The sequence below is a fragment of the Lacerta agilis genome, chromosome 2, assembly GCF_009819535.1.
Source record: "Lacerta agilis isolate rLacAgi1 chromosome 2, rLacAgi1.pri, whole genome shotgun sequence".
Lineage (NCBI taxonomy): Eukaryota > Metazoa > Chordata > Lepidosauria > Squamata > Lacertidae > Lacerta > Lacerta agilis.
In genome coordinates, this window is record NC_046313.1 from 31,329,214 (window position 1) to 31,357,061 (window position 27,848).

Here is a 27,848-nt window from a genome sequence, read left to right on the forward strand (position 1 = left end):
ACAAAGATTACATCAGTAATAGTCAGGGGCGGGAGAGGGGAAAGAGACAGGAAAAATGTGGTCAAACTATTTTTTCTCTTCATCTGAGATCTTCTTCTTCCACCTTAGTGAACTTAGGTGGTCAATAGCTCTGCTGGCTTTGGGTCAAATGTCCCCTGCAAAATTTCCTAAAGTTATTTTTTTTTTTTAACTGAAGTACAATACTAATTGTATCTACTCAGAAGTAGGTCTCGTTGAATTCAATGGGACCTACTCTCAGGTAAGTGGGGTTAAGATTGCTGCCTAAATCAGAATACTTCTAAAAATTCCAAACTCAGTTTTGTAGCACCAGCTTAAGAAGTCTAGGCTGTAACTCATATACTTTATGCGTAGTTTGAGACTATGCAGATCCACATTATAGTGAAATAACTAATGGAAGTATCATGCAAGCAAGAAAAGAAAAGCCACCGGGGCAGAACACGGCTATCAGGATTTTTTTTAGAGTCAGCAAAATGTGTGAAGTCTACAAACAAAAAAGTGCAAAAATGATTAAGACCCATACCATCCTGCCAAAGAACTTTTAACCCATGGTCATGCAATTTACAGAGAAAAAGCAGCCCCCAGGCAGTGGGATAGAACATAATATTGTGTCGTACTCTGAAGAACTACAAGGAGGCAATACTGACATTGTACAAGCCCAGTCGCTTTCTCCACAACATGGCTCTTTGTGGCACATCCAGACTTCTGCTTGTCTGGCCGCATTTCCATGGGAAAACCCAATCTTTTAAGGTTCTCCATGGATTGACATTTGCTCTGATTCAGCACTAAAAGTGGGTTTTTACAGGGGAAACGTCAGGGGAAATAGAAAAATGCTCAACCCCATGCCTAGGAAGTACAGGAGAAGCAGAAAACCACTCAGACAAGCAGAAGTGTGGACCAGCCCTTAGGCAGGATGGTCTTGGGTTCTGATAAAATGGATGAACTCCATGCAGACAGCAGAGCCCTCTTTCCAAAAGCAGCCCTCCCAGCTTATGCACCCAAGTTATGCAAATGCTAAGGGAATTCCAGAATCGGCCTTTGACAAGAGTAGCTGTTCCAAAGGAGAGCAAGGAGTGCAGTACCAAGTGCCTAAGCACCAACACGAGTCCAAAAACCATGGCCTTAAGACATAACAGTTTTACGTTACCAATGTTTTGTTACCAATGTTAGTCAGAAGTTCATGTGAATATGTAGGAGATCTGGTTTGCTTTTAGCTTATCGCAAGTTTCAAAGGGCGCATTGTCAAATTCTGAGTTCTTTCAGCTTGGCCCAGTCCAGGGGCAGTCTTGGCTGTCAGGGTTTCTCTGGCAGATTTTCTACAATAAATATTGAACTAAAATTAAATGTTAAAATATCTGGCTGAATATAGTATTAAAAAATTGTACCAGACGGTGAGTCAGAAAGTGTGTGAGCACATTTGCAGTGGGAGGGTTTGTGGTGGCCACCAGCTAAACCATTACTCTAAACAGAAAACACATACCGGTAGGTTCTGCAACTTTCATGTCTAGGATACAGCATCCTTTTCCCCTCCCCAGTGCCCTATCGTAGTCTGAAGAATCTCACCTCAACCTCATTAATCTCACCTCAACCTCCCATCCAATATGACACATCAGCCCAGGATGCAGTCTGAAAGTGTTACACGTGGCTGTTTCTTCAGTAAGTGATGTGAGATTTAAGGTCCGTACTGTATGGCTGAAGGGAAGTATTGTGTTATTTTATATGTTTCGTTTATGGCGGATATTGAGCTTTTAGCTGTCACCAAACTTTGACCTATAATGTAGCAGAAATCTATGCTGAACAGGTGAGATTTTGGGTGGGTAGCAAATTATCTGAAGATGCAGAACCTTCTGTGGATCACTTTTTCAGGGTGCAATCCTAACCCCACTTACCTGCAGTAGAGATAGTTAGGAGAACTGCAGCCCTAAACTAGCTGATGGTTCATTAAATGAACAGAAAAGACAGATATTCAAGTGAAGAATTTGTTGTATATTTATTATTCACAGTTAATTACTAACTACCAAATGTTGCTGCTGAGTTAAAGGATTAAGTACATAGGCCTTTTTTATTTAAACACTGATTTTTTTTTAATATATATATACACACAAGACATTATGTCTGCAAGGCTGCATGATATACACCAATTCCAAAATAAGAAAACAATCAAATGGTCCAAGTGTAGAATGCCATAGATTCCTTTTCCAATCATTTTAGAAAGAAGAAAGTATGGGGGAGAGGGAAAGAAAAAGTCAGCTAGCAAGGAATGGGTGAGAAATCAATACGCTACAGGGTAGCTTTTTCTTTCATCTGCTGGGAGAAATGGAAGTGTAAGGCAGAGTCCATCTCAGGAATAACACACTTGTAACACTTAATATAAAAAGGCACCTGCCAACACAGGAATTTTCCCCATTTGGGCGGAAAAGAAGATATCTGTGGTAGCTTTGGGATCTGTTGTTGTTGGGATGAAAGTTTCAGCCATGTGGCTTAGCAAAAGGAAATAAGGTGTGTATTGGCACAAAGAGCTCTGCAGGTTGCTCTTCCCTGTCCAAGACCATTCATAAAACTATGAATGGCTTTAGTGAATTTTATCTGGGAACATAAGATTGAAATACAGCCCCCAGCAGCCTGCTGTGAGTTGGAAGAAATGCGACTCCTCCAACACTGGCATGTGGAGACAGGGAAAATCTGAAGCATAAAGATACCAGATCCCTCTTTTCGAGAACAAGTCACCGACTCTAATCGAGACCCAGTCTCTCATATATAAATATATATAGTATGTGTGTTTATAAAGGGGAACTGAACTGCTTATCACTAAGCATCATCTTTAATTATATACTTGGAAAGCACCCAATGTGTAATTAAGCACAATTTCTTGATGCCTCCCTGTAATATTTTGGGGGGGGGGGAATTAAAGTATCACAGGACATCCCAGAATATTCAGTCTCCACCACATGGCAGCGTCATACAACATGCCACATTCTTCATAATGGTGCAATCTCTCTTTTCTGTCAAGGGCCCCTGGCTGCAGGTCCTAGCCCTGCCTCTTGTAGAACACTTTATGTCTTTCCCCACCTGGTAATAAAGAATATCAGATGCTTATACACATTTTAAAGCTCCATCTGGTTTATGGAAGGCTTCGTATTTAATAATAAAGCTACATCCCTCCCATTCAACCCCTTAAATATTTACATAAAAGCAGGAAAAAAAATCTGAAAGCTCTGGACTGTCCTTTTAACTTAAAAAAGAATAAGGAAATGAGGGAAAGGCACTAATGGAAAAATAGAAGCATGTGCTCAACCACACACTTAAACAAATTTTAAAAGCTGTCATGGTTAATGAGAGCATGATCTAGCCGTAGCAGAGAATTTGTCACGACAGCCTGCAACCTGTGGGGTAAAAGCCCCACCTTCTTCCCTTTGCTCTGAAGCAGCTGGGTTTTCAGATGGGAGGGTATGTAGGAGGAATTAAGACCCTATCTTACCCAGGCAAAATACTGAAGGCAAAAGTAAAGTTGGCATATGGCATGTGTGTGTTTTGCTTTTAAACTGGGTAGTGGATTTGGTTCCTTTCTCGGTCCCTTCATGAAGGCCGTTTGCATAAGTAGCAAACACCAGCAGAGCTTCTCCCTCTTATCTTCCTTGAATGGCATGGCATGGACTTCGTATAGCATTAAAACTTCATGCACTGATGAACTGGTGTGTCAGCGTTGGGGGAGAAAGGACAAGCGAACGAAAGGGGCCACCCGGAAGTAACCGAAGAAATCTGTTAATAGCTATTTAATTTAAAAGGTAAGTTTTGGCGCACAAGTTGGACCCTTCTCCTGTCCCCTCCCCACAAAGTTCCATACTGAGCGGGGTGGGAAAAGTGTTCCCTCTCCGGCAGAGAGGTGACTCAGATTTATGGCCTGATGACTGGAGATCACTGGCTGCACTTAGATTCTGAATGTGTACTGTTTCTCCTGTTTCCTTAAATAATCTTTAATAATTTGCTCTAGATGTTCCGGTTCACTGGGGTCACGTAGTTGCGTGGAAACATGCCTGTTTGGTCGTGGCAGGCTCCCTTCCACCAGTTGGGATCAGAATTGTCAAGGACCCGGATAAAGTCTCCACGGCGAAAGCCCAGCTCACCTTCCTCTTGAGGGTCAAAATCAAAGAGAGCCTGAACATACGTGGGTTGCTGCAGACCAAAGAAAAGAAGGGTGAATTATTAATGCTCTACACATCTCCAATTTTCATTTTCTGCTAATGGTGAGCTAGTTCTGGATCCAGTCCTGCCTAGATCCAGTTGCCCAGCCCTTGGGTGAATCTACCAATTTGGCTTCTACTGATTTTTAAAAATAGAGTACACCACGTAAAATTAATATACACTTACATTAATGCAAAAACTGTTTTGTTTTTCTTGAGTCCTGTTTTTTGCCTACCAATGAACCAGCATTGAAAGAGTACACTACTCACTAAAGAATCAGGTAAACACTTTGGCAGGTGTTGCCAAATCTGCATTTTCACTGCAGTGCCTTTCACCAGTTAAGCTTGATGGACTAGTCATGACCCTTCATTGGCAGAGACTCTAGCTAGTAGTGTTACCCATGTACTGGCAAACTTGAGATTAGACTCCTGCAGGAGTTGCCAATGTGAAATACAACCCCCGTTATATCTGACCAATGGTTTGGTGAGAGTTGCTGTTCAATGTCTGGAGGGTACCCTATTGGATTATTGCAATGCACTGTATGAGAGGCTGCCTTTGCAAACTTTTCAGAAGCTGCTCAGTAGTATCCAGGGTAAGCTATACACAATTCCAAACACTGGCTGTTTAAAGCCCTAAATGACCTGACCCTTCCATGTGAGCTTGCCCATATCCTGTGTTCACCCTCAGAGATGCAACTTTGCTTCCTACCATTCAAAGTTAGGTGGGTGGCGATACCACCTTATCGGCTGCAGCACCGCATATTTGGAACAGCCTCCCCCAGGAAGTTCACCTTGTGTCAACTTTTGATAATTTGTGGTGGTGGGTGTTTTTTCTTTTATTCAGCCAATCATATGAGCAAACTGAATTGCAGCCAGTGCTAATGAGAGCAAAATGAAGCCTCACATAAGGAAATTCTCTGCCCAGTTCTCACTACTGTTGCCTCTACTGTGGCAGGGGGCCGTAGGCAATTGTGTGGGATGGGATATGGGGCAACCCACCACCAGATGGATCTTTTTATTTCAGCCTTCTGCTTGACAGTATTGTGCTAATTATGTTTTAACTTGAATCTCTCTCTCTCTCTCTCTGTGTGTGTGTGTGTGTAATACACACAACAGCCTGGAAGCCTTGTATCGCAGGGAGTTTTGTACATTTTCTAAGTGTGGTATCCTTAGCCAGGAAAGAAAGGCACTGAAGTAATAAATATTATAAACCAGCAGCCTCATACCCGGCCTTGCTCAGGAATTATAAGAAACCCAAGTATCAGTGCAGTTTTGAAAAGTTGAGTGTGCCATCTTGATTCAGAATGGTGCCCATTTGTATCCCAAAAGAGATGAAAACTTGCTCCTTGATCTCAGGAACCATTGTGCAAAATTTGTTTACAATATCTTAAGAGGTGGCTAAATACACAGTGGACAAAGAATGCTCCAAAATATATAGCAGGTATTAGAATTGTGCTTATACTCCAAACTGTAAAATCCCCTAAAATTTAAACACAGATTTGCGTAAGGTTATTACTGAATACTATAGAACATTTGAAGATGGAAATGAGGCAGAACTTCACTCATTCTCCTTTACCTGAGGCACCTGCTCAATGTCTCGAAGAAATATCTGCTGATTCCTGGAGACAGAGGTCGATCTGTGATAGTCTACCAACTCATTCAGAGAATTGAACTTTACCACCCAGAGGAAATACTTGCCAGCCCCATCTCGAAGCACCTTGAAGTGCTGCACATCATTTCCAAATCTAAAAAGAGAAGAACATGCCCAGGCTTTTATTTATTCTTCTAATGTGTATGCCAATGCATGACAGGTACTATTGTCTGCTGTTGCTAAAGCAAACATTTATTTGTATGTACACAGGCTAACAGTCAGAGCATTAGTCTCAGACAAGGCATGAGTCCAAGGAAAGGAGGAGGTATTTGGACTGCTTCAGAATCCCAAGACAGACTGGATCAGAGGTGGTCCAAGGTGAAGCAGGCTAGCTCCAAGGCTCTGGAATCTTGGGAGGGCTCCTAAGGTGTTCTTAATAACCTCACTTAAGCCTTCCATAAATGGTAAACTCCAGGCAGAGAATAGGAGAGGAGGCAGAAGATGGTGCTTGTAAGTGACAGTTCTATCTTCAAGCAGGGAATGACTTTACCAGGACTCTCCTCTTATTTCCAAATCTATATCCTTTTGATATAGGATACCAAAAGAACATAATAAACTTTGCACTTTCTGTGGCCTTGGTGCATACTGAACAGATCCCCCACCCCCAGACCTTAAATACTGTTTTTCATTTGTAACTCCCTAACCCCCGCATCTATCCCTTCTGAAATTTTGCAGGGAACGTATCTGGGGGAAGTTCTACATTGTATATTATGTTCATCCAAGCACAAGCACATTAAACCCTTAAGAAAGATTTCACACTTTAAAGGCATTTCACAAAGAAAGCTTTGCAGCTGTGCCTGAAATTTGGCAGGCTTTATCCCCTCAGAAGTGGCCACTATGCTTGCAAATAATTCTACTAAATAATAACTACAGTTTATAGGTGTTTGTTGCTTTCACCCTAATAGTCAATGGGAATGACCTCTGAGGCTTCAGATAATGAGGTTAGTTAGCCATTTTCCTTTGACATGAAGTGAGGCACAATGTTAATCCATGCCAGCGAGGCAAGTGCTGAGTTCCCACCCCCCTCTGCATTGCTCTAAGCTAACAGGACCTATTGTCGGTTCTAGGCAAATATGGATTTCAGTGATTCTTGAACGATAGGTGGCAGTACTGTGCTATGAGAAGTCAGTATGTGTCACTGATTACCACTGCTAATAAATACATATGCTGATTTTATAGTAAAGGTATAATAAACTATTAGAATGAACATTCTATTAATATCTTGGTTTAATTATTCCCAGCAGGTTTTCATTTGTACCAAAGCTGATCTATTACAATGTAGGAGAAGAAGACTGAAAGAAACACTTGAGGACTATTCACAGAGTCTAGAACAAAAGCACCAAACTTCTACATATGTGCATAGTCAAGAAAGCCTCCCCCTTACAATACAAAACTATCTGGGAGATTGCATGGTAGCGTTTGGAAGGGCAAAGCGATGCAGAAGGACTCAGCAAGGTACATTGGGTTTTCTATTTGTACAGTATCAATTCATGTAGCTAGAGTTTAATAATTATTTACAAAAGGCGATTAGAGCCAAGGTGGCAACAGCACCTTATTTGGAAACATGCAAGTTGCTGAAAGATACCTTCTGAGATGAGAGATTCGGGTGATAATTCATAATAATAATAATAATAATAATAATAATAATAATAATAATTTATACCCCGCCCATCTGGCTGGGTTTCCCCAGCCACTCTGGGCGGCTTCCAACAGAACATTAAAATGCAATAATCTATTAAACATTAAAAGCCTCCCTAAACAAGGCTGCCTTCAGATGTCTTCTAAAGGTCTGGTAGTTGTTTTTTTCTTTGACATCTGGTGGGAGGGCGTTCCACAGGGCGGGTGCCACTACTGAGAAGGCCCTTAATGAACACAAAGACCCTTAAAAAGTGTAGAATCCAGGAGTTAACAGTGATTTTCCTAGGGTATTACGAAGGATTATATATATTTGAAAAGCATTTTACAACTTTACCAGCCCCAATAGCAAAATGCCTGAGATTTGAGAAGAAAAGCACTAAAAAGCAAGATGGGCAGGGGTGGAGGGAGAGAAGAGAAAAGAAAGCAGGACAACCAATAAGCGTCCCCATATATCACTTGCAGCCCACTTTAAAAAAAAAAAAAAACTATAGTCAAGTTACTGCACCAACATTTCAAGTTTTGTAGTCAGGGAAACAAGGACTAGATTTTATGGCAGAAATAAGAATAATTCAAACAGGCTTATTGCACCTGCAGTTTAAGTGCAGAACGTGTTTATCAACCAACTATAATGCAACACTTACTTGACAGAGAGAGAAAAGTCCCCGGGAGCACTCTCACTCTCTCTTATGAGGAAGGCACCATCATGTCTCTGTTTGCCCAACATCTCCTCAGCCTTTGCTCGGGGGATCTTCCCAAAAAACCACCTGTGCAAACATAGTTGAAAATTAAGCATAATTCAAACTCCAAAAAGGCAAGTTTGGATATGTTCATAGCTGGGAAGTAATCTGACAGGTATAATCAATTGAACTGTTCCATGAGGCTGCACTTAAATAATGTTTTTAAAAAGTAATTTAAAAGATTGGAGTGATATAAAACTGGAGATTACATAAATACATAAAGTTCCAGCAAGTAATAGATACCACTTCATTAAAAAAGTCAATTTCCTCAACGTCTCTTGATTTAGCAATTTTTGCCATTTCCAAGGCTTTTAACCACTGCATTATAGGAAGAGAGGCAAGAGAATTTGGCTGAAACAATGAAATTCAGGATTAACAAGTTATAGATTCTTAGGGAACTTCTCCCATCCTTTAAAATTATTTGTAGTGATTTAATTTCTTTACTTCAGATTCCCGACAGCAAGCATCCCCATTGAAATAAACCACACTCACACTACTTTTAGCAAATCCAGAATAGTGACTATTAGGGCAGATAAGATTTTGCACCATTTATGGGTGCCCGCTATTGTTGCTACCTAAGAAAGCTTTGTTTTGCATATACTGAATCTAAGCCCCATGATTAATGGCATTTGGGGGAACATGGTTTGAGTTTACAAGTGCCTTTAGGGCTATTCACACTGAAAACCATTTTGGAAGGTAGATCACACAAACCCATCTCAAACACTTAGAGACAATTTGGTATAATGGCTAAAGGAGACTCTGCTACAAGTAAGGAAGTCTGAAATCAGAAATGTTTGCCTCCATCATGAAGTCATTACTTGGATTTAGGCAAGCCTCTTTCTCAGCCTCAGTCCTCTGTCCCACAACTGCAATATGGGGGATAATACTGACTTTACAGAATTGTAAGGATTACTAGATAGTGCACGTTAAGTGCCTCAAACACTAGAAAGCACTTCACAAATGTTGCATTAATGCCTCTCTGTGCTTTCCACTGCAAGATCTGTCAATAACTCAGACTCTTGTCACTGATACTTCTTAGTAGTTAGAAAAATCTGGCTCTTGCCGGAAGCAATGGGAAACACACAAGGTTGGTGGATTGATTCCCGGCCTTATGTCATGAGAGCTGCATCTGTTCATCTGATTCCACTTACACATGTCAGATACAGTATTGCAATTGCCACAAAACAGACTTTGGTTTTATATTGGCTGTATTATATGGCTTATTCTTCCAGAAGCACACAGAACTTTTCTGTAAGCAGAGTAGTGATTCAGACAAAAGAAGCATGAGTCGTAAGTTTGCATTATGTGCAGATCTCTGCATGCATTCTAGACTGCCTGCATTGTCGGGTTTGGTCAGAAAACTACATCCCAAACTGTTAGCAACTCCTACAAGAAAACAAAAGCCTAGGTGCATTTGCAGGTCTGCGGTTCATGGCCAGTGTCTTAGCAAGGTTTCATTTCTCCCTTTCCATGTACACGTTGCCCTGGATTTCTGCTTCAGAAACTCAGCAACCCCAATTTCGGCCTCTGAAAATGTTTGCGGCCAGTTACTATGGAGCTATGTTATTGAGAGCTCAATTTGTTTCACATTCACATGTGAAACGTATCAATAGAATGTAATTTAAGCATGCTTCCTTATTACAGGAGTCAATCAATTCAAAACCGAACATTGTTGTTTACTAATGGACAAAGTAACCTGCACTGATTGTGTAATGTGTTCAACTTCTTTTAACAGGGCAACTCTCTTTGCCAACTTGTAATGCCTAAAGGCCATTCCTCCTGATAACCAGAGATATCCTGAGGTAAGGTGTTGGGGATCTGTAGTCCATAAATATATCAAGAGGCAATTGTTATAGATAACCCTAAAAGGGGGAAACACAACTTCCAAAACAGAATAAATCCAGCAACAGCTTAACACCAAGGTGGAATCTACACACATATAAAAAAACGCAGTGAAAATTGTCACAGTCTAGTGACACATTTGTATAATGCACAAAATATTTAAAACGTTTTATTTGCAGCTGTGTAGCTGAGTCCCAAGATAAAATGAATGACATGAAAACAAGTGTTTGATAACACTCAAATATTTTGGTAAGATGAAAAGCAAGGGCAAATAAGGTGCCAATAGAATACCAAATAGGTGCCCAGTGAGCCTTTACAGAAAAGGCATTCTACAACTGGAGCACCAGCAGTGAAAAGGACCTTAGAATATGACCCTAAAGTCTTGTTAGTTAGCAAAACTATATGATCATGTGAATTCCTGGAGAGGAGCTTGCAGTTGCTTCACTCTTTTGCAGTTCTTTTTATTGATGCCCAATGCTGAGCTAAGCCAAGGTTTGTTGTAACATGTTGTCCAAACTGGGACTCATGGTTAAGCTCTCTGCTCACCAACCACAAATTGTAGCCAAGGTTTATTCTTGCTTATTTGCTTCCTACATTTGTGAAATTTCATTCAGTGTCTCAAAGGGACACCTGTACTGAAGTTTTGGAAAACATAAAAAAGTTCAAATCCAACCAATTAACTGCTTGAAACAGTGATGATTAATAGAGTAAAATTCTTTAATTGGCTGGCAGCCTTAGAATGACCCTATATTGAAATTAAGCCTAAGTAACTATGACTAGATTTGCACAAAGTCCTCTCCTATTAACCTTGCCCCTGTTTAGATTGTAAGCTCTTTAGGACAGGTTTTTGCTTATGTTATCTCTCTTCAAGAAGGCAGCAAGTGAGAAAGTAGAAATGAATGGAAAGGACGACAAAGGGTAGCCTGCAGACTAGAAGAATTAGAAGTATTTGTTGAGATGGAGCAAAACTGGTAAACTATAAGCAGCAAAATCCGAGAATGAATGGCAAAGGTGGGTTTCAAAATTACATTTCAATTGGAACTATTGTTTAGTGAAAGGGTTTCAGGCCTGAGATTTTACAAAAAATACTGTGTAAGTTTCTCGGCACAGGCCCAACAGAATGTGTATACACAGCTTAGTGAATGGGAACTTGTCTTCATTACATATCCTCAGTATTGAGACCAAGTAGTACTTAATATAGTGAACGATTGCCTGATATCAATGGAAAGAAAGAACTAAACATTTAATAAGCTGTCAGCGGTAATATTTTACAGGAAATACTGACTAGTAAGGACCACACATCTAGTATAGAATATACAAAGATTTTTAGTAAGTTCACCAAGAAAAAGAATCTTTTTGGTGAAGGGGAAAACAGACAGGAAATAACTTTACACTAATGAAGTATGTACCATTCGCAAAGGTTTCCTTTTGAACAGTTAAAGCCTGATCATTACTACAGCAGAATCAAATGTTATGTTGGGTGAAGCCTGTTCAAACTGCAACAAAAGCCAACAACCTGGGCTTTACTGTTGATTTTGCAAGACTCACAGGGAGTGTACTGAGTGGGAATACAGTTCACGTGATCCATTTTGTTGCTGCCAATGTCAACAACTGGCACTACAACCCCTGCATTGATGGCATCCCTGCTATCCAAAATATGGTCAGAAGATTGATGGCTCTCATGGGAATGAAAAAGTTTTCTGGAGATATCCTTCCTGCATTGACAACTACCAGAACTGCAAATGAGCTTAGCCAGAATTTGGCCCTAAGCATAATGTCACACACAGAAGTCATGGTACTTTACTTACGGATGTGGTTTCATTTCAATATAATTTTTGGGAATGAAGCCATCTTTGCCATTGAGTTCCGCCTTGTACCAATTTTGATCACATTCTTCGTTCAAAACCTGGGAGGGGATTAAAGAAACACAAATTTACATTTCCGGATAGCATGATGTTGATACTCTAATTTAAGCCTACTTTATGAAAAGCCAGATAGTTTCAAAGCACTCTTACCCTACTCCAGTAGCTGAAAAGTAAATTAGACCAAGTCAAACTACATTCTGTAGACATTTCAAAGTCAAACCATATTCTTACACTCGCTATGAAATATGGAATTAATTGTGTTAAAGAGAGCGTGTATTTTGTCTCCTAGGAGGACCAGGCACTGGTATGTCAGCTACCTCCAATGCTAAGCTCTATTACCTTTAAAAATCCATCACATGATCTACACAAAGCTATTTTATAGTCTATTACAGCCATTGTTGAATCATACTGTGTACTTCAAATCTGAAAGCCTATAACTGGTTTCTTTTTAAATTTACCCTTCAATCAGCTTTGTATTTGATCCACTTCTCCTATTAAGATTGTCTTAGAGCTGTTTCAAGTCTTAAAGCAGCTCATACTTCTGTTTTCCATTGGGGGGTCTGTATCATCCAAAAAGAAACATGGGCGTTTCTGCAGATGAAGAAGAACTCCACACACATTTGTGGCCCTCATCTCACTCCCATGAAGCCAGAATAGTCCAACCTTGTCTCTATACATGTGACAAGCTCTTCCCAAATCAATGTACTCCAACTGAAGGGATAGTGACATCCAATTAAGATGCTTTGTTTATTAGCTAATTTGCTTATATGGAATAAGAAACACAATATATTTCTATGAAAATTTAAAGAGGGCCTTTTTATTGAACAGCCACATAATAAGAGTAGCGATGAACACAGATAGTAAACAATTAAGACATAAACACTAAATACAACTTCACAGGGCACAACTCTAAAGTCCGCTTAATATGCTCATTTTAAATCTGGTAATTTTAGCTGATTGCAGTAATTTATTAATGATTTCAGACCTCCTGTTAATATTTACATGGTATAGCAAACACTGGTGTCCACACATGCCATACTCTATACCATTTCTCACACAGAGATATAAAACACAATAAAGCTTCCCCTGTATAAAAATGCACTGCATCAGCAGAAATCTGGAAGCCAAACATTTTCATCAATCTAGGAAGAGAACTTCTCTTTGTAGGCACTAGACGTGTAGTGAAAATTCCTACAGAGCTGAAAGCCAAGTCAGTAATGAATCTAACAAAATTGATGGGAAGTAAAGCAACTGTTTCTTTTATGCGAGAACATTTGTGCTTGAGAGGAAGGATATTTTTAGCAGCTACACTTGAACCAAGACTGCTATGCCTTAAGTCTGTATCTACCCTCCTATTGCAGAAATAGTAAGGGAGTTCTGGACTGCAGCCTGTCAGATTCCTAGTTTGATAAGAGAACTCTTATCAATTCATGCCCAGCTGTCTCCATGGAAACAGAAAGGACAGCTTTTTCTGCAATAGCTTGAAAAATCACGAGAGGTTCTCAGACCAAACTAGACAATGGCCCAATTTCCACACCACATTAATCACAGTTTTAAATTAACTATAGTTTCATGCAAACAAGCACTGTGCTGGTGCACCCTACTAAAGGGTTCTGGGGGCACTCTTCCCTTGTTCCTCCATAACCAAGTGGTGGCTTGTTCTTCAAATCAACCTTTTTGCTGCAAAGACCACCAAAACCTCTAAAGCATAATATATTTTCTGCATTGCCCAGGTTCACCACAGTGAGATCATCTGATTTAAGTGTGTTATCATTCAGACAGCATCAAAAACTTACTAATTTTGTTAATTTTAGGCCCAAGGGCTTTGATTGTGTAGTGTTGCTCATGTGTGAACATGAAGGCTGGCAACATCAACCCCGATCCCTTCCGTGTGGGAATCCCTTGCAGACCACAACAGTGCCTGGAGACAGACAGGTTGTGCATCCATAGCAACAACCAGAGGAGGACTGACTGCTGGGAGGAGCACAGAGAGAAGAAATGCCATGGTGCATCTGCAGCACCACAACTGGATGCCTTCATCTGCTCCAGCTGCAACAAAACATGTTGCTCCCGTATTGGTTTCTACAGCCATAGCAGGCGCTATAACCTTTCAACAAATAAGTTTGACTTCACCTCTAAAGAAGCACTCCTCCATTGTCTCCTAAGACTGACGGGTGTGAACATATACCGGTAATATTTTTCCTACATGGAAGACAACCTGTGTGGAAATATTACCAATGCTGAAAGTATTTAGGGAATATCAAAGCTGCTTCTGAAACATCACAAAAGCAGTAACATTAAATGGTGTACACTATATTCTGTCAGTAGTTTCTCTACTTCATTAAGGATCGGAGTAAATTGTTTGTTAGGACTAAGCTAGACAAAAAGCTGAAATGCACAGAATATCCTTGCTTACACTACAGAACTTGAGAACGTATTAGGGGATAGTAACAGAAAAGAAATTTACAATTAAATATTTAGCTATTACCCCTTGGGGAAAATCAGCACCAGCTTCTGACTGCTTCTCTTTAGAGTCATGCATTGTCCTGGATATTACAAACCAAACAAAAAAGCCATTCACTGTTTCATCTCTGTCTGCTCCTTTCACTCACATGTGCCACTTTATTAATCTTTTAGTGCAGTCAGTCATTCTTTTAAGCAGCTCAGCCCTCATCATAGATGCATGCTAACTCCCATGAGCTTCCACCCCAAAAGAAAAAGAAAAATTCTTAAAAAGAGGAAGCAGAACATTCTAAGAGACAAAGAGCTGGTTTACTGCGAGTGCAGTGAGCAGTCTGAGAGCACCAGCCTCTTTAACTAGCTACAGCACTCAGGATGTTATCAAGGAAACAGAAGACTGAACATCCTTCCTTATTTGAAGCTCAATCTCCATTTAACAGTGAAACTGAGGAATACAGCATTTATTCAGGGAACATACATATCACTCCATACTTAGGTACGTCCTAGTAATCTATATACAGCAGCTCCCCATTTCCAATTCAGAATGTCTGCTCAGGGCCCAAACTTGCAACTACAGTATGTTACGGCTTAATAAGTACATACCATATTTTCCGGCGCATAAGACGACTGGGCGTATAAGACGACCCCCAACTTTTCCAGTTAAAATATAGAGTTTGAGATATACTCAACCGCAGATTCTCCACCCGGCGTATAAGACGACCCCCGACTTTTGAGAAGATTTTCCTGGATTAAAAAGTAGTCTTATACACCAGAATATACAGTACTATATTTTTGAATTATTTACCACGGGTAGTTTTTCCTTACTCTTCATATCGTACGTGTTATATCCTGGTATATTCTTGTTTCCTCCCACCTCTGAGCACCATTTAGCAGCAAACTGCTGCTACTTATTATTAAAAACCCAACAGCCTCCCTTTTGTTTACATCAACCTCAAATGTGTGCACAAGCTTCCAGTCTATTTTGTAAAAACATCAAGAACTTTCTCATGACATGAAATTAGGCCAGAGAAGGTCTAAATTTAATCGAAACCTAACTTGTGCTTACACTGGTATCTGCTAAAAGCATTCCAAGTGTCAGAGTGAGAGGTTTAAAGCCCCTTTCCTTTTCACCTGGGTGACTGGCCTGGTAGGAAGTCAGTGGTTGCACCTCTTCTTGTTCACCTCAATCTCTTCCCCATATATTTTAAGTTCCTGCTGGGAAAATAAACGAACATGCCAAGCCACTGTGATTGTCAATTGTTTGGTTGCTAGAAACTTAACGAAGTCTGTAGCTGGGATGCACAAAGCTGGTGCTTCCCCCCCAGGCAGCTGAGTTACAGACCACATAAATTCATAATAATGTAGAATGGCACAGTCCCTTCATAAACCAAGGTGATGTGGACCCCCGGCCCTGCAGTCACTTGAACATGCTTCTATTATGTTTTCTACGCAGTTTAAGTGTTAGCCATGCATTACAGATGGACCCAACTAGAACTTAAGAAGCTCATCAATTTCTATTATCTTTAAAGTCCTTAAACCTTTGTTTTAAACTCAGTACACAAATTCCTTGAAATTAATTCCTACCATTCCCAAGTTTGGTAGTCTGAATGCCTTCTCCCCCTTCCCTTCCCTTCCCACTAGAATTACCGTACTATCATAGTATTGCATTAGGGGGATTACCACTTCTGTTCAACATTAATGAGGTTGAGAATTCTCAGCAAAAACATGTGCACTTAAAACCAAGATACCATCACCACATTCAGCTTCCTGTAACCAAATCAGGAATTGACACTGATCAAATATCTAAGAATGCGATAATGGGACTAATGTAGCTCTATCTACCTTCTCGGCACCTTCAGAACTCTTAGGTGGGGTTGCGAACTGGATCGGGTCGATACTTGCCTTCCCCACCAGTATGGGTCAACTTTGATTGGGGTGGGGAGCACCATGGTTGAGGATTTATTGAAACTATTTAGTGGACACATGTAGAAAAGAATGAAGAGCTACATTAACTGACATAATGTGGCACCTTCAAAGGTGCTAGCTGTAACTGCTGATAAGCTGATACAGTGAACCTCTATGAAGAAGTGTGCTCCCAATGAGAACGCAGCTTCAAAAGGTGCTTGTTTGGCTCTTTTGGAGCTGTGTTCTGCCCCACACCCAGTGTCACATATTCTGGGACCCGGGCCAGGGCTAATTAGGCCCACAGGCCAGAGGTTCCCCACCCCTGCTCTTAGGCATTTGTCTTTTCCATATGCTTTGGCACATCTTTTGAAATTGGTCATGCCAATATAAGTGACTTTGATCTGAATAGTCTTTCAGATGACATTGATGATAATCTTCTTTGCACAACCACGTGAAGAGCTTGTTTGTCCATTGACTAATTTATGTGTTCTTTCTATATCCCCGCCTCTTTCCAGCCATTTCCCCTTAATGTCACCAAGCAACTACCAAAGACAATTCACGCTTTGCCACTAAATGCAGCTTCTATATATAGGTCCCTGTTCCTGCCAACCTAGCAGTTCGAAAGCATGTCAAAGTGCAAGTAGATAAATAGGTACCGCTCCGGCGGGAAGGTAAACAACGTTTCCATGTGCTGCTCTGGTTCGCCAGAAAGCGCCTTCGTCATGCTGGCCACATGACCCGGAAGCTGTACGCCGGCTCCCTCGGCCAATAAAGCGAGATGAGCACCTCAACCCCAGAGTTGTCCGCGACCGGACCTAATGGTCAGTGGTCCCTTTACCCTTTATAAACCCTCAAACATGGCTCTAAAAAGTCATTGTTTAAGATGCATGGGACTATATTGCTGACCTAGTTTTAACTGTGAAATAAAAGTGTATGAAGAAAGCAACTCTTTGGTCATCAAAATGACATACATGTAACCCTTCAAAGAGACGCATTCGGGGAAAACTACTGAAGCTACTGTTTTCCCCTTTGATCTATATTTTTTTTAAGACAAGGGTGGCAAATCCACAAGCAAGAGCAAACTCACCAAGCCATTTCAAGTGGACCACCAAACCGATTGATACCTTCTGAAAGGCATCTCTTCCTGACCTTGCAAAAAGCTCCTCTTCTTCCTGTTGTGTGCTGATGTGCTAGTGCACAAAAAGGGAAGGAACAAGGAACACATTTGCAAGGTAAGGAAGAAGGAAGTATCTTCCTCCCTATTGCAATACTGCAATGGAGAGGAGTGGAAAAGCTGCCTTTTATTCTTCACCAAAAGATCTGTGAACAGCAAAATACAGTGCCCTTCATCACACCACTCACTACAATGGTGGGAAGCGTGGAGCTGTTTTTGTGACGGGGCATATGGACCTCATTGGAGTGGTAGACTTTCAATGCGGTACTCAGGTGGAAAAAAAGTTAACCTTCCCTGCTTTACAAGGGCTCAGTCAAAATACTGTGTTTCACAAACTTAAGGACTATCTAAAGCAGGCATCCCCAACCTTCGGCCCTCCAGATATTTTGGACTACAATTCCTATCATCCTTAACCACTGGTTCTGTTAGCTAGGGATCATGGGAGTTGTAGGCCAAAACATCTGGAGGGCCACAGGTTGGGGATGCCTGATCTAAAGATTTGTATATTTGACCAAGACTAATAATAATAATAATAATGCTATTTTTATTGCTTATATCCCGCCCATCTGACTGGGTTTCCCCAGCCACTCTGGGCGGCTTCCAGCAAAAAATAAAAAAATAATACAATGTCAGACATTAAAAACTTCCCGGAACAGGGCTGCCTTCAGATGTCTTCTAAAAGTTGTGTAATTCTTTATTTCCCTGACATCTGATGAGAGGACGTTCCACAGAGAGGGCGCCACTGCCGAGAAGGCCTCTGCCTGCTTCCCTGTAACTTTAGCCTACTTCTTGCAGTGAGGGAACCACCAGAAGACCCTTGGAAGTGGAACTCTGTCCGGGCTGAATGATGGAGGTAGAGACGCTCCTTCAGGTATACTGGGCCGAAACCAGTAATAAAAAGAGTATGTTCAAGCTTCCTCCATACTTTTCAAAAATCAGGACACATACTTGAGCTCAAACATTTTGGCTTACATAGTCTTATTATTTAAAAAGTGGTGTAAAATGCTCCATTGGAACTGAATGAACAGAATATTCCAACAGATATCTAACATCACTCAATATGAGGTTTGTCCATATTAACTGTTAGATTTCTTTTAGCTAACACAACTTACAAAGGACATATATTCAGTAAAAATGAGCTTACCAAAAAAGGGAGAGTGGCTTACCAGTCTGTATTTTCAAAAAGCAAGCATACCCTAATTTTGTTATTTCCAGCTATCACTATTTTCACAGCTACTGAAGAAGGGGTTAAAGCAGGGAGTTCTCTAAAAACCTAGAACACTTAACGGAATGAGATGAGAATAATACGATTACCATAATCTACCTCACACATATACAGCTGGGGTCTTGCCTAATCACTCCATTCCAAGACAACCAGAGAAGCTTGACAGGGATAACAGGCCAATTTCCGAGAATAAGCAGCTTTTCAAGGTTTACTGCCCCCCCCCACCTGCCAAAGCAAGTAAACATGTTTTGCCAGCTCCTTGGTCAAAAAGGCAATTTGCAACAGCATGCATTGCCTGACATTAAACTAGGAGGACCCACTAACACTGAGAAATCTTACAATGTTTATACAACAGAAATTTACCATTTCTTCTTGGCCGAATATCATATCATATCATATATTTCAATGCAAACTTTCCTTCCGGAAATCAAGCAGAAGTGGTATTCATTACAAGTGACTGGCTGATACACCCAACCCTAAGCTTGCATCCAAGCACAAAATCATACCATATGGTCATCAACAAAGATCAAGTATGCCATGGAATTGCAGTTCAAGGAAAGGAGTCTAAACACTGCTTTATGTAAATCTTTTTTTCAGAGGTTTGCTATACTGTAGCTAAACAAGAGAACTGAGCATTTGTGGGGTGGGGGAAAGGAAAGGGGGATGGAGTTCTTATATGCAGTGAAAAGATGGCTGAACTATGTTTGGCATTGTTTATTTAACAAACAGATGAAAAACAGTGATAACTGTACAAGTGCAAAGTCAACAAGGAAGCATTCATGAAAGTGATTAATCTGTTACTTTTCAAAAGGGACAAAGACCCAGATTTTATTGCAAATCTACCTGCACAACTGGATCAGTACAGAAGGCCAAGATACTCACCATGTGTAAGTTTCGTCTTTTCCCATTTTATTACATGGAGAGCAGCTGCAATGAGATTTCTACATATAGCCATATAAAGTAGGATCTCACTTATGTTGCAGGTATAAAAGTCTGTGGCACACAAAATTAACTACCTGCCTATACTCCAGCACTAAGAAAAGAAATCTTTTCAGTTTTCTATTCTTTGGAGACAAAATATAAACTAAGCTTTTTCTTAGTTTAAAAGAGCAATGCTATCAGTATTCTGATGAAAATTAATTTTCATTTTAAACCCACATGAATTGTTCACTAATTGACTTGTCATACAAATATCAGTGAGTAACTTGGGCCTATGTATTTCAATGGGCCTACTCTGAGTAGGACTTAGTTGGAGAAAACATTTGATTTTTTTTTGTTCTGTTTTTGTGTGTGTTGATTTTGTTGCCCCACAGGGAAGTAAGTGGCATAATATTGTCTATTTTCTTCAAAGTTACTCCTAAGAAAAGTTGTCTTAAAACTATTATTATTATTATTATTATTATTATTATTATTATTTCTATACCGCCCTTCATCCAAGGATCACAGGGCGGTTTACAGTATAAAAACACCAAAATACATTTAAAAAGTTTCACACCCTTTCTCCACTATTGTACTTGTTACACACTGTATATTTAAAGCTCCCCCTCGTATATTTAATTATATTGCCATCATTTTACAACCCAGTAGTAAACTCAAAACTGTAGTTCACACAATCTAAATATGAATCCTAATATTGGATGCTATAAAATCATATTAAATAAAGGACCATACATGTAGAAGCAAATCAGACCACAAGTAAGAGAAGATTACATATACCCACTTTATCAAAGTGTAGAATTTGCATATCCACTTCTAATCAAAGTTCATTACTGTATTTTAAAATAATTGTTGCTAAAGCCCACCAATGCTTTAGTCTGTTAACTGCATTACTGCATCTCAGCTTCTTCACTTTTTCTCTGACCTTCTCCAGCTACCTCTTCCACCACATGGACAACACCAAGACAACAATTAACTGGGGATGTAAACAAATCGGAGAAGTTCATTTCTTGCTCAAGGGCTTAAACAAATGGGACTGATGGCTATCCACAACACTGCAGCAAAGGAGGCTTTCAAAACAGCCAGCGACAGCTTTCTCTATTAAAATGCATGTGAAATGTAGGTCAACAGCAGCACTGGCCCATTTTCAGCCAAGGACAGGCTGCATTCTGTTTTGAGATTTGTGGCTCATCATAACATGCAGAGGTGCTTTATATCTATAATGGACAATAAGATGGACACAGTAAGATTTTTTAATTCCCTCAAGAAATGGAAGCAAGGATGATGGGTAGCTGAATAAATTGTTCCAAAAGTATGACAAAAACAAGTATATAAGAGATTTATAGTTAACAGCTATGTCCAGAGCAAGCAATTTCTATCACAAGACTCCTTCTTTGCCCACAAAGCCCTTGTTCATATTATATATACAACCATTATGGTACATCAGTTGATTAAAAGGATGGTCACAAGTAATATGATTTTGTATGCCTCCTCACAGGAGTTTCTTTATTACAATTTTATCATTGCATCTTTATGTCCATGCTATCCAGCTTCCTAGAACTTTCTAGTTCTACTTACTGTTAAGGACCACCTCCTTCTATTCAGAGTCGCTGAGTACTCCTGTGTGGAAATATGTACTAACATAAAATGCAGCGAGGCTCCCACTGTGAAGCTCTATCATGCTGCAGGCCAATACAGGGGACATGGAACAGCTGACACTTGAAGGTAGTTTTAAATAGCTGCCATGGGGAGGCTGCATTATGAAAGGCATTCAGGACTGGAAAAGTGTTTTGGGGGGTGGTTCTGGAAAATCAGAATAAGCGCCAGCAACGCTTTTACAATGAGAACCACCTGACAAGCAGAACTGGCCTTACCAAGAGGAAAAGGCAAGACTCAGTTTCCATTGACTTAGAAATGCTACTTGGGATATGATCCATCAAAGGCTGCAGGAGAAAAAGCACACAGGTGTGGGAAGAAGAAAGTGGGAGTGAGAAAAGGAAATGGTGCTTTAACAGCTCCAGACATGGTCAAGTTGCAAAGGAACTGTCTAAGAACAAATGCAGATCTCTAGATTTACAGTTCTACGCAAATTTACCAAATTCTTCCTCTAAGCAGCAGGGAACACCTTGTATATGGTTCCCATGTAGTTCCCCAACCAGGAAGCTTATTAAAGGGTCAATCCTGCAGCAGTCCTGTGTGTGTTCAGACCATTTTCTGGGCAACCATCTTAAATTTATGTACGGCATCTGTGCTGTGCAATCCACTTTATAACTTGCCTTCATTCTATTATGATTATATAAGGTGAGAAGCATGACAGCCAGTCAAACTTTATAAAAGCTCATATAGAAACTTTTCACACATTGCAAGAGAAGTAAAATAAAATAAAATACAGATATAGAAAGTTGACCAAGTTGCTGGCATGATTTCTTACACTCTTGTAACAGTGTCAAGCCAATAAACTTTCCTCGTATAAGATTTTTAAAAAGCATATATTTATGAACCTTCTATCATTCTGGTATACCACAGTGCTTTTCCTTCCAAAGTTGGTAAGAAATAATTTAGCATTCTTCAGAGATTATGAATTTTTATTCATATGTTATGAATGTTTCAAAGAAAAGTCTTGTTATACATGTGCTAATGCCAAAAAGCAACCCAGATTCTTTTTTACTAACGCGACATTCCTAGCTGATGCATGGCAGCTCACAGGAACTGCCTGAAGCACGAATGCCTCAAAAGAAGCTCTCCGATGACTTATGTCTGGGCTGCAATACACTCAAGCTACAGAAAGAATTTAACAACTAGTGCAATCAAAACAAAATAAAATAAAAAATTCCTTCCAGTAGCACCTTAGAGACCAACTAAGTTTGTTCTTGGTATAAGCTTTTGTGTGCATGCACACTTCTTCAGATACCAATGCATTCTTCAGATGCACACGAAAGCTCATACCAAGAACAAACTTAGTTGGTCTCTAAGGTGCTACTGGAAGGAATTTTTTATTTTATTTTGTTTTGACTATGACAGACCAACACGGCTACCTACCTGTAACTAGCGCAATCAAGTTTGACACAATAATAACTAAGATTCACTGGCTATTTTGCCCATATTATAGGTGCATTCCCAATTTCACTATAATGGGAAGAACACAAAGAATTTATTCCAAAGTTGTCCAACAGATTTGTATTATTACAGATGGTACAGAAGCTTCTAATACTACTGAGAAGCTTTTTAAAAGACACCTTTCATGCCTTGTGAGAAGCAGGATTATAATGATTCAAGGAAGTTATTTTCTCATGTTATTTGTGTCCTCCTCTCTCTAGCTCTCCCTTAAATCATAGTGCCACCCAGAAACCTGTCCTTCACATTGGTATTGAAAGCACCCATCATGAATTTTACATGCATTATACAATAACTTAGTTTTCAGAGTTGAATTAATATATGCCAGAGTTACCTTTCCTGGGTTGGGTACATCTTCACTCATTCCACTCTATTTGTTATCAACATTTGATCAAAAGACATATGCAGTCGTCTCCAGCCAACCCATTATATACACACATTCTGCTCTGCAAAGTACTTCTGCAATAAATAAAAATGCCCTATGTGTACAAGCACATAAGTGGTGCTCCCTGTCAAGCCTACCCTGTGTAGTCTTTAAGGGCTGCTCATATTTTATTAGGGCCAACACAAAGATACACCAACATGCTTTTCTTATGCTATTCTAAAACTTTTTCCAGCTTTTTTAACTCAATCATTTCCCAAGGTTAGTGTTTTTCTCTCCTTAGTTATGGAAATGCTGTAATGCTCTAAATGAGGTAGCCCATATTTTTCCTTTACTTCTGTAGTGCTGCTTTGGCAGAGAAACTGGATTATTAAAGCAACTTTTGTATTCAAAGATGGATACAACTGCCAAATAACAAACTAGTGCAATATGAATTGACAGGTTACTAACCCTGCAGATCAACAGTGCAATCTTAGGGGTGGAATTCAATGTAGCACTAAGGAGATCGTTCTGTCAGCGCAAGCATTTCTGCTTGCCGGATGGAAAAATCTCCCCTCCCCTCTCAGTGTATGCAGAATGGAGCAGTTGAATCTGGCCCTATACAGTGGTACCTCAGGTTAAGAACTTAATCGGTTCTGGAGGTCCGTTCTTAACCTGAGGTACCACTTTAGCTAATGGAGCCGACCGCTGCCACCAGCGCACGATTTCTGTTCTCATCCTGAGGTAAAGTTCTTAATCCAAGGTACTATTTCTGGGTTAGCAGAGTCTGTAACCTGAAGAGTCTATAACCCGAGGTACCACAGTATATTGCTACTCACAAGCCTCCAAGGGTGATTTTAAAACAGACACCCTAGCTAAACATTTTTGTGTTCTAGGTCAAGTATCAACTCAGCATACGGAATTCTGGTGTGCTAATGAAGGGGGCAGTAATTATGCATTTTCAAGTGTTTGAAATAAATGAATGCTTCCTGAAGGGAACCGGCAAAAATAAAGCAGGTACCTTTATCAAGCAAGATTAGCATTACTGAGAAATAAAACTATTTTGATAAGGCGCCACCAGTATAAACACTGCATTACAGAGTTAATCTAAGCAAAAGGCAGGCTTGTGTCCTAAGCAGCCTATAATCTAAATTCATTTTGGAAAGGGAGAAAGGAAGGGAGGGAGAGGCATGTAATAAGAGATCAATGCAAGTGAATGTGTTGTCCATAACTATTTGCACCAGGGGGAGGGTTATGAATGTCCTAGATTATGTATAACAGAATGAGCCTGTTGGTTATTTTCTTTTTTAATCACAGGTATGGAAAGACATATGCAACATTATGCTATTGCTTATGGACTACAGCATATGCTTGCATGAGAAAACTATCATGAAGACTCCAAAAACAGTAAACACTCCTAATAAGAGAATAAATGTATAGGCAATAGCAGCTTTTAAACATATTTTTTTAAAATCTCTCATTCTGAAATCACACACACTGATTTATTCTTAAACTCATTGCAGCTGTACTACCAATTGGTGTGCAGCTAGAATCAGGCTATGAGATCATGTCACTTTTTTTTTTAGTAAAACATATAACCCAAATTTTCCTCTTCAAGTTGAGACATACAAAGCAGCTAAGAAAATCATACAAAAAAGTGTAACAATGCACATTCTGCTGTTCCCTAGCTCATCCTCTTACTCGTAAATTTCAACTTAAACCCATGTTCAGCATTGTATGCCATAATTGCTAGTCCACTTACCAGTTTATCTGTAGCAGGCCTTAAAAGTCAGAAAGACCCCAGTCTTTCACCACACCCCCATAATACAGGGAATAGTAAAAATTACTGATGTGTGACTCATATCCCCAGTATCTAGTTCTGAACACCAAGCTGATCTCCAGATTTTATGCTTTTAAAAATTAATCTTGCAAGTTAATGAGTGTGAAGAAAAGCTGAGGATCTAAATTAAGCATAAATTAACTGAACATTTATCAACAAACAGCATGAGGAAGGCAGCCCCAAGTGAGAAGTGCTTAATTAATCTCATGCTGCCAACTCAAAAGCTAAAGGGGAAAATACTGTTGATATTTTAGCATAACTAATGTCCTTATCCTAGCTTACTACTTGCCTAGCCAGTAGCCAAAATATATCTTCATACTGTCAACAGCTTTGAAGATGTAGTTGTATATTAATAAGTCTTTCAAGTGATTGAAATGCATAGTACAAATTTTTTAATTTTAAATATGCATCAAGGCTATTACAGTGGTCTATCTTAACATAGTCCTTAAGTGATATCTTACATTTAAATGAAGCCAAAAATAAAGTTTCTGGACCATAAAAAACAGGTTTCTACAAAAGATTTCAGCTTGCACTGGTTTTCTATACCTCTATCCCAAATAGCAGTCAGATGTAAGATTCTGCTGCCATTCCTGGTATTTGCAGGTATTAGAATAAAGGGCCATCATTAGAAACCACACCCCACTTCCTGGCTGCAAGCACTCCAGTGTGTTTTGTGTTTCTTTTAGAGCATTTATGGTGCATACTATGATCCATGGTTGAGCCTACATACATACGGTAAATTGGGAGGGGAGAGACACAACCAAATTGCTTATGTAGCTTGCTAAGATGGCACAGTGAAATATTTTGTTTTCCGTGAGGAAAAAAGCCTGGAAACTTTAAGTTAGAATTCCGATGTTGACAGGAAAGTTGACCTTTATACTTTGAATAAGTTACTCATAAGGCTAATTCACAAGATGCTCATATAAATGGCCATATACTTCTTTCTCAGTCCTGTGCAAAGTGCTATTTACATCTGCACTCTAGCACTGATACTTTGAGTTACATGGTATCATAGTTATACATTTTGTTGAGACTTCCCCAGCATGTGAAGACAGGCTGAGACCAATAATGGATCCAATGGTCAAGAGGGCGGGTTCTGCACCTGATGTTGAGGGAAGTGAGAGGCAAATGGGGCTTGCCAACCTAAGAGGGTAGCCCATCTGGGAGAAGGAAAGCTCTGGTCCTAAACTGCTTTGTGGGATATCGTTGGGAGAAGAAAAAGCTAAGTAGTAAACCCTACACAAATCTGGAGCACAGTCCCTAAGGTGGTTGGATGGCACCTTGCATGCGTCCTCCTTCCAACAACTCCTGCAGCCAAGCTGGCATCTTTGCAGCCCAGGATCTCCATACACAATGCCCAGACTTGAGCCTTGGGGAGATCACTTCGGTGTTGCTAACACAGCAGTTTGACTTCACCCCATTGTCTCTTCAGAAAGATGGATGCTAACAACAGGTACATGTGAAATGATGGCCAGAAGATTGCCTGATACCAAATTAGTTGCCCTTTCGGCACTCTTTTACCCAACCCAGGCTTTCCAGCTAGTCTGAGTCTACTGCTACTGCACCCCCACGCCACTCTGCTTATTGTTTACTTTTTGCTGTTTTACCTTCTCTCTCAATCTTGGTAGAATTTTTATGACTGTTGTGAGCTGCCCTGGGAATTCTGTTAAATTAAATGGGGGCATAAAAATGTTTAAATTAATAAATAAAGCAACCACTACCAGAGGGAAGTGGCAGTGCTTCTTTTCAATGTAAGCCTGCACTGTTCTGTTTGCCATTAAAAAAACTATGTAGCTGATCTTCCTTTTACTACCAGCTGCAATGCACTTCTGCCCATACAACGGGACTTCCATTTTTTCTTCTTCTCCCATGTAGCACTCCAAAATCTGCTCCAAGGTGTTGAAAGTAATATCTCATTACATAACCAGAAGTCCAGCTGGAATCCTTTCCTTGTTCAGGGCATGATGTGTATATAATTAGCATTCATTATATTAAGATGCATTGTCAGGTAAGAGATTTAAATGTCAAGGTTTAACACTGGTGAAATGACAGAGATTTTCTGGACAACTATTTTGTATAATCGGGACACTTTTGCAACCGTCCTTCTATGGGTCTCCAGGAAGTGCCTATGTGATATCTTATTTGACTCCTACAACCACTATTTGAAGTAAAAGATAAAGGTAAAGGACCCCTGGACGGTTAAGTCCAGTAAATGGTGACTTTGGGGTTGCGGCGCTCATCTTGCTTTCAGGCCGAGGGAGCCGGCGTTTGTCCACAGACAGCTTTCTGGGTCATGTGGCCAGCATGACTAAACCGCTTCTAGCACAACGGGACACCAAGACGGAAACCAGAGCACATGGAAACGCTGTTTACCTTCCCGCCACAGAGGTACCTATTTATCTACTTGCATTGCTGTGCTTTCGAACTGCTAGGTTGGCAGGAGCTGGGACAGAACAACGGGAGCTCACCCCGTCGCAGGGATTTGAACCACCAACCTTCCAATTGGCAAGCCCAAGAGGCTCAGTGGTTTAGACCACAGCACCACCCACGTTTGAAGTACGTGAAACTGAATGACAAGAGGCTCACCCAAAGCAGGTCAGCAAGATTCATGACTGAATGTGAATTAAAATGCAAGTATTCCCAGTTTAAATACAGCACTTTATCTACTATAGTACCCTGACGTGTCTAATCAGAAACATGACTGAAAGAGGCAAAGATTAGCACATGATCTAGTTAGTCAAAAGCTATTTTCCTGCATAACACCTTCATTTTTCATGTCACCAAAACTGCCTCAGACAGAGATGAAGCAGTAAATCCACTGGCAATGTAAATTTTCAAGTACAAGAGTGTCCGTTAAACATTGGAAACAAAAAGCACTGGATTTAAAACAGTGACCCATTA

The 27,848-nt window shown here is 40.1% G+C and overlaps 1 protein-coding gene across 1 annotated transcript in view; it reads right to left on the reverse strand.

The window, feature by feature from the left end:
- Positions 1-2,915: 2,915 nt before the first annotated feature.
- Positions 2,916-27,848, reverse strand: part of GRB2 (growth factor receptor bound protein 2) — a 56,920-nt gene continuing 31,987 nt past the window's right edge. Inside the window, exons 3-6 of the mRNA XM_033139295.1 lie at positions 11,876-11,973; positions 8,130-8,252; positions 5,776-5,944; positions 2,916-4,191 (exon numbers count right to left, since the gene is read on the reverse strand). Coding sequence (XP_032995186.1) covers positions 4,006-4,191; positions 5,776-5,944; positions 8,130-8,252; positions 11,876-11,973 — 576 coding nt within the window. The 3' untranslated portion in view covers positions 2,916-4,005. The remainder of the gene's footprint in view (positions 4,192-5,775; positions 5,945-8,129; positions 8,253-11,875; positions 11,974-27,848) is intronic.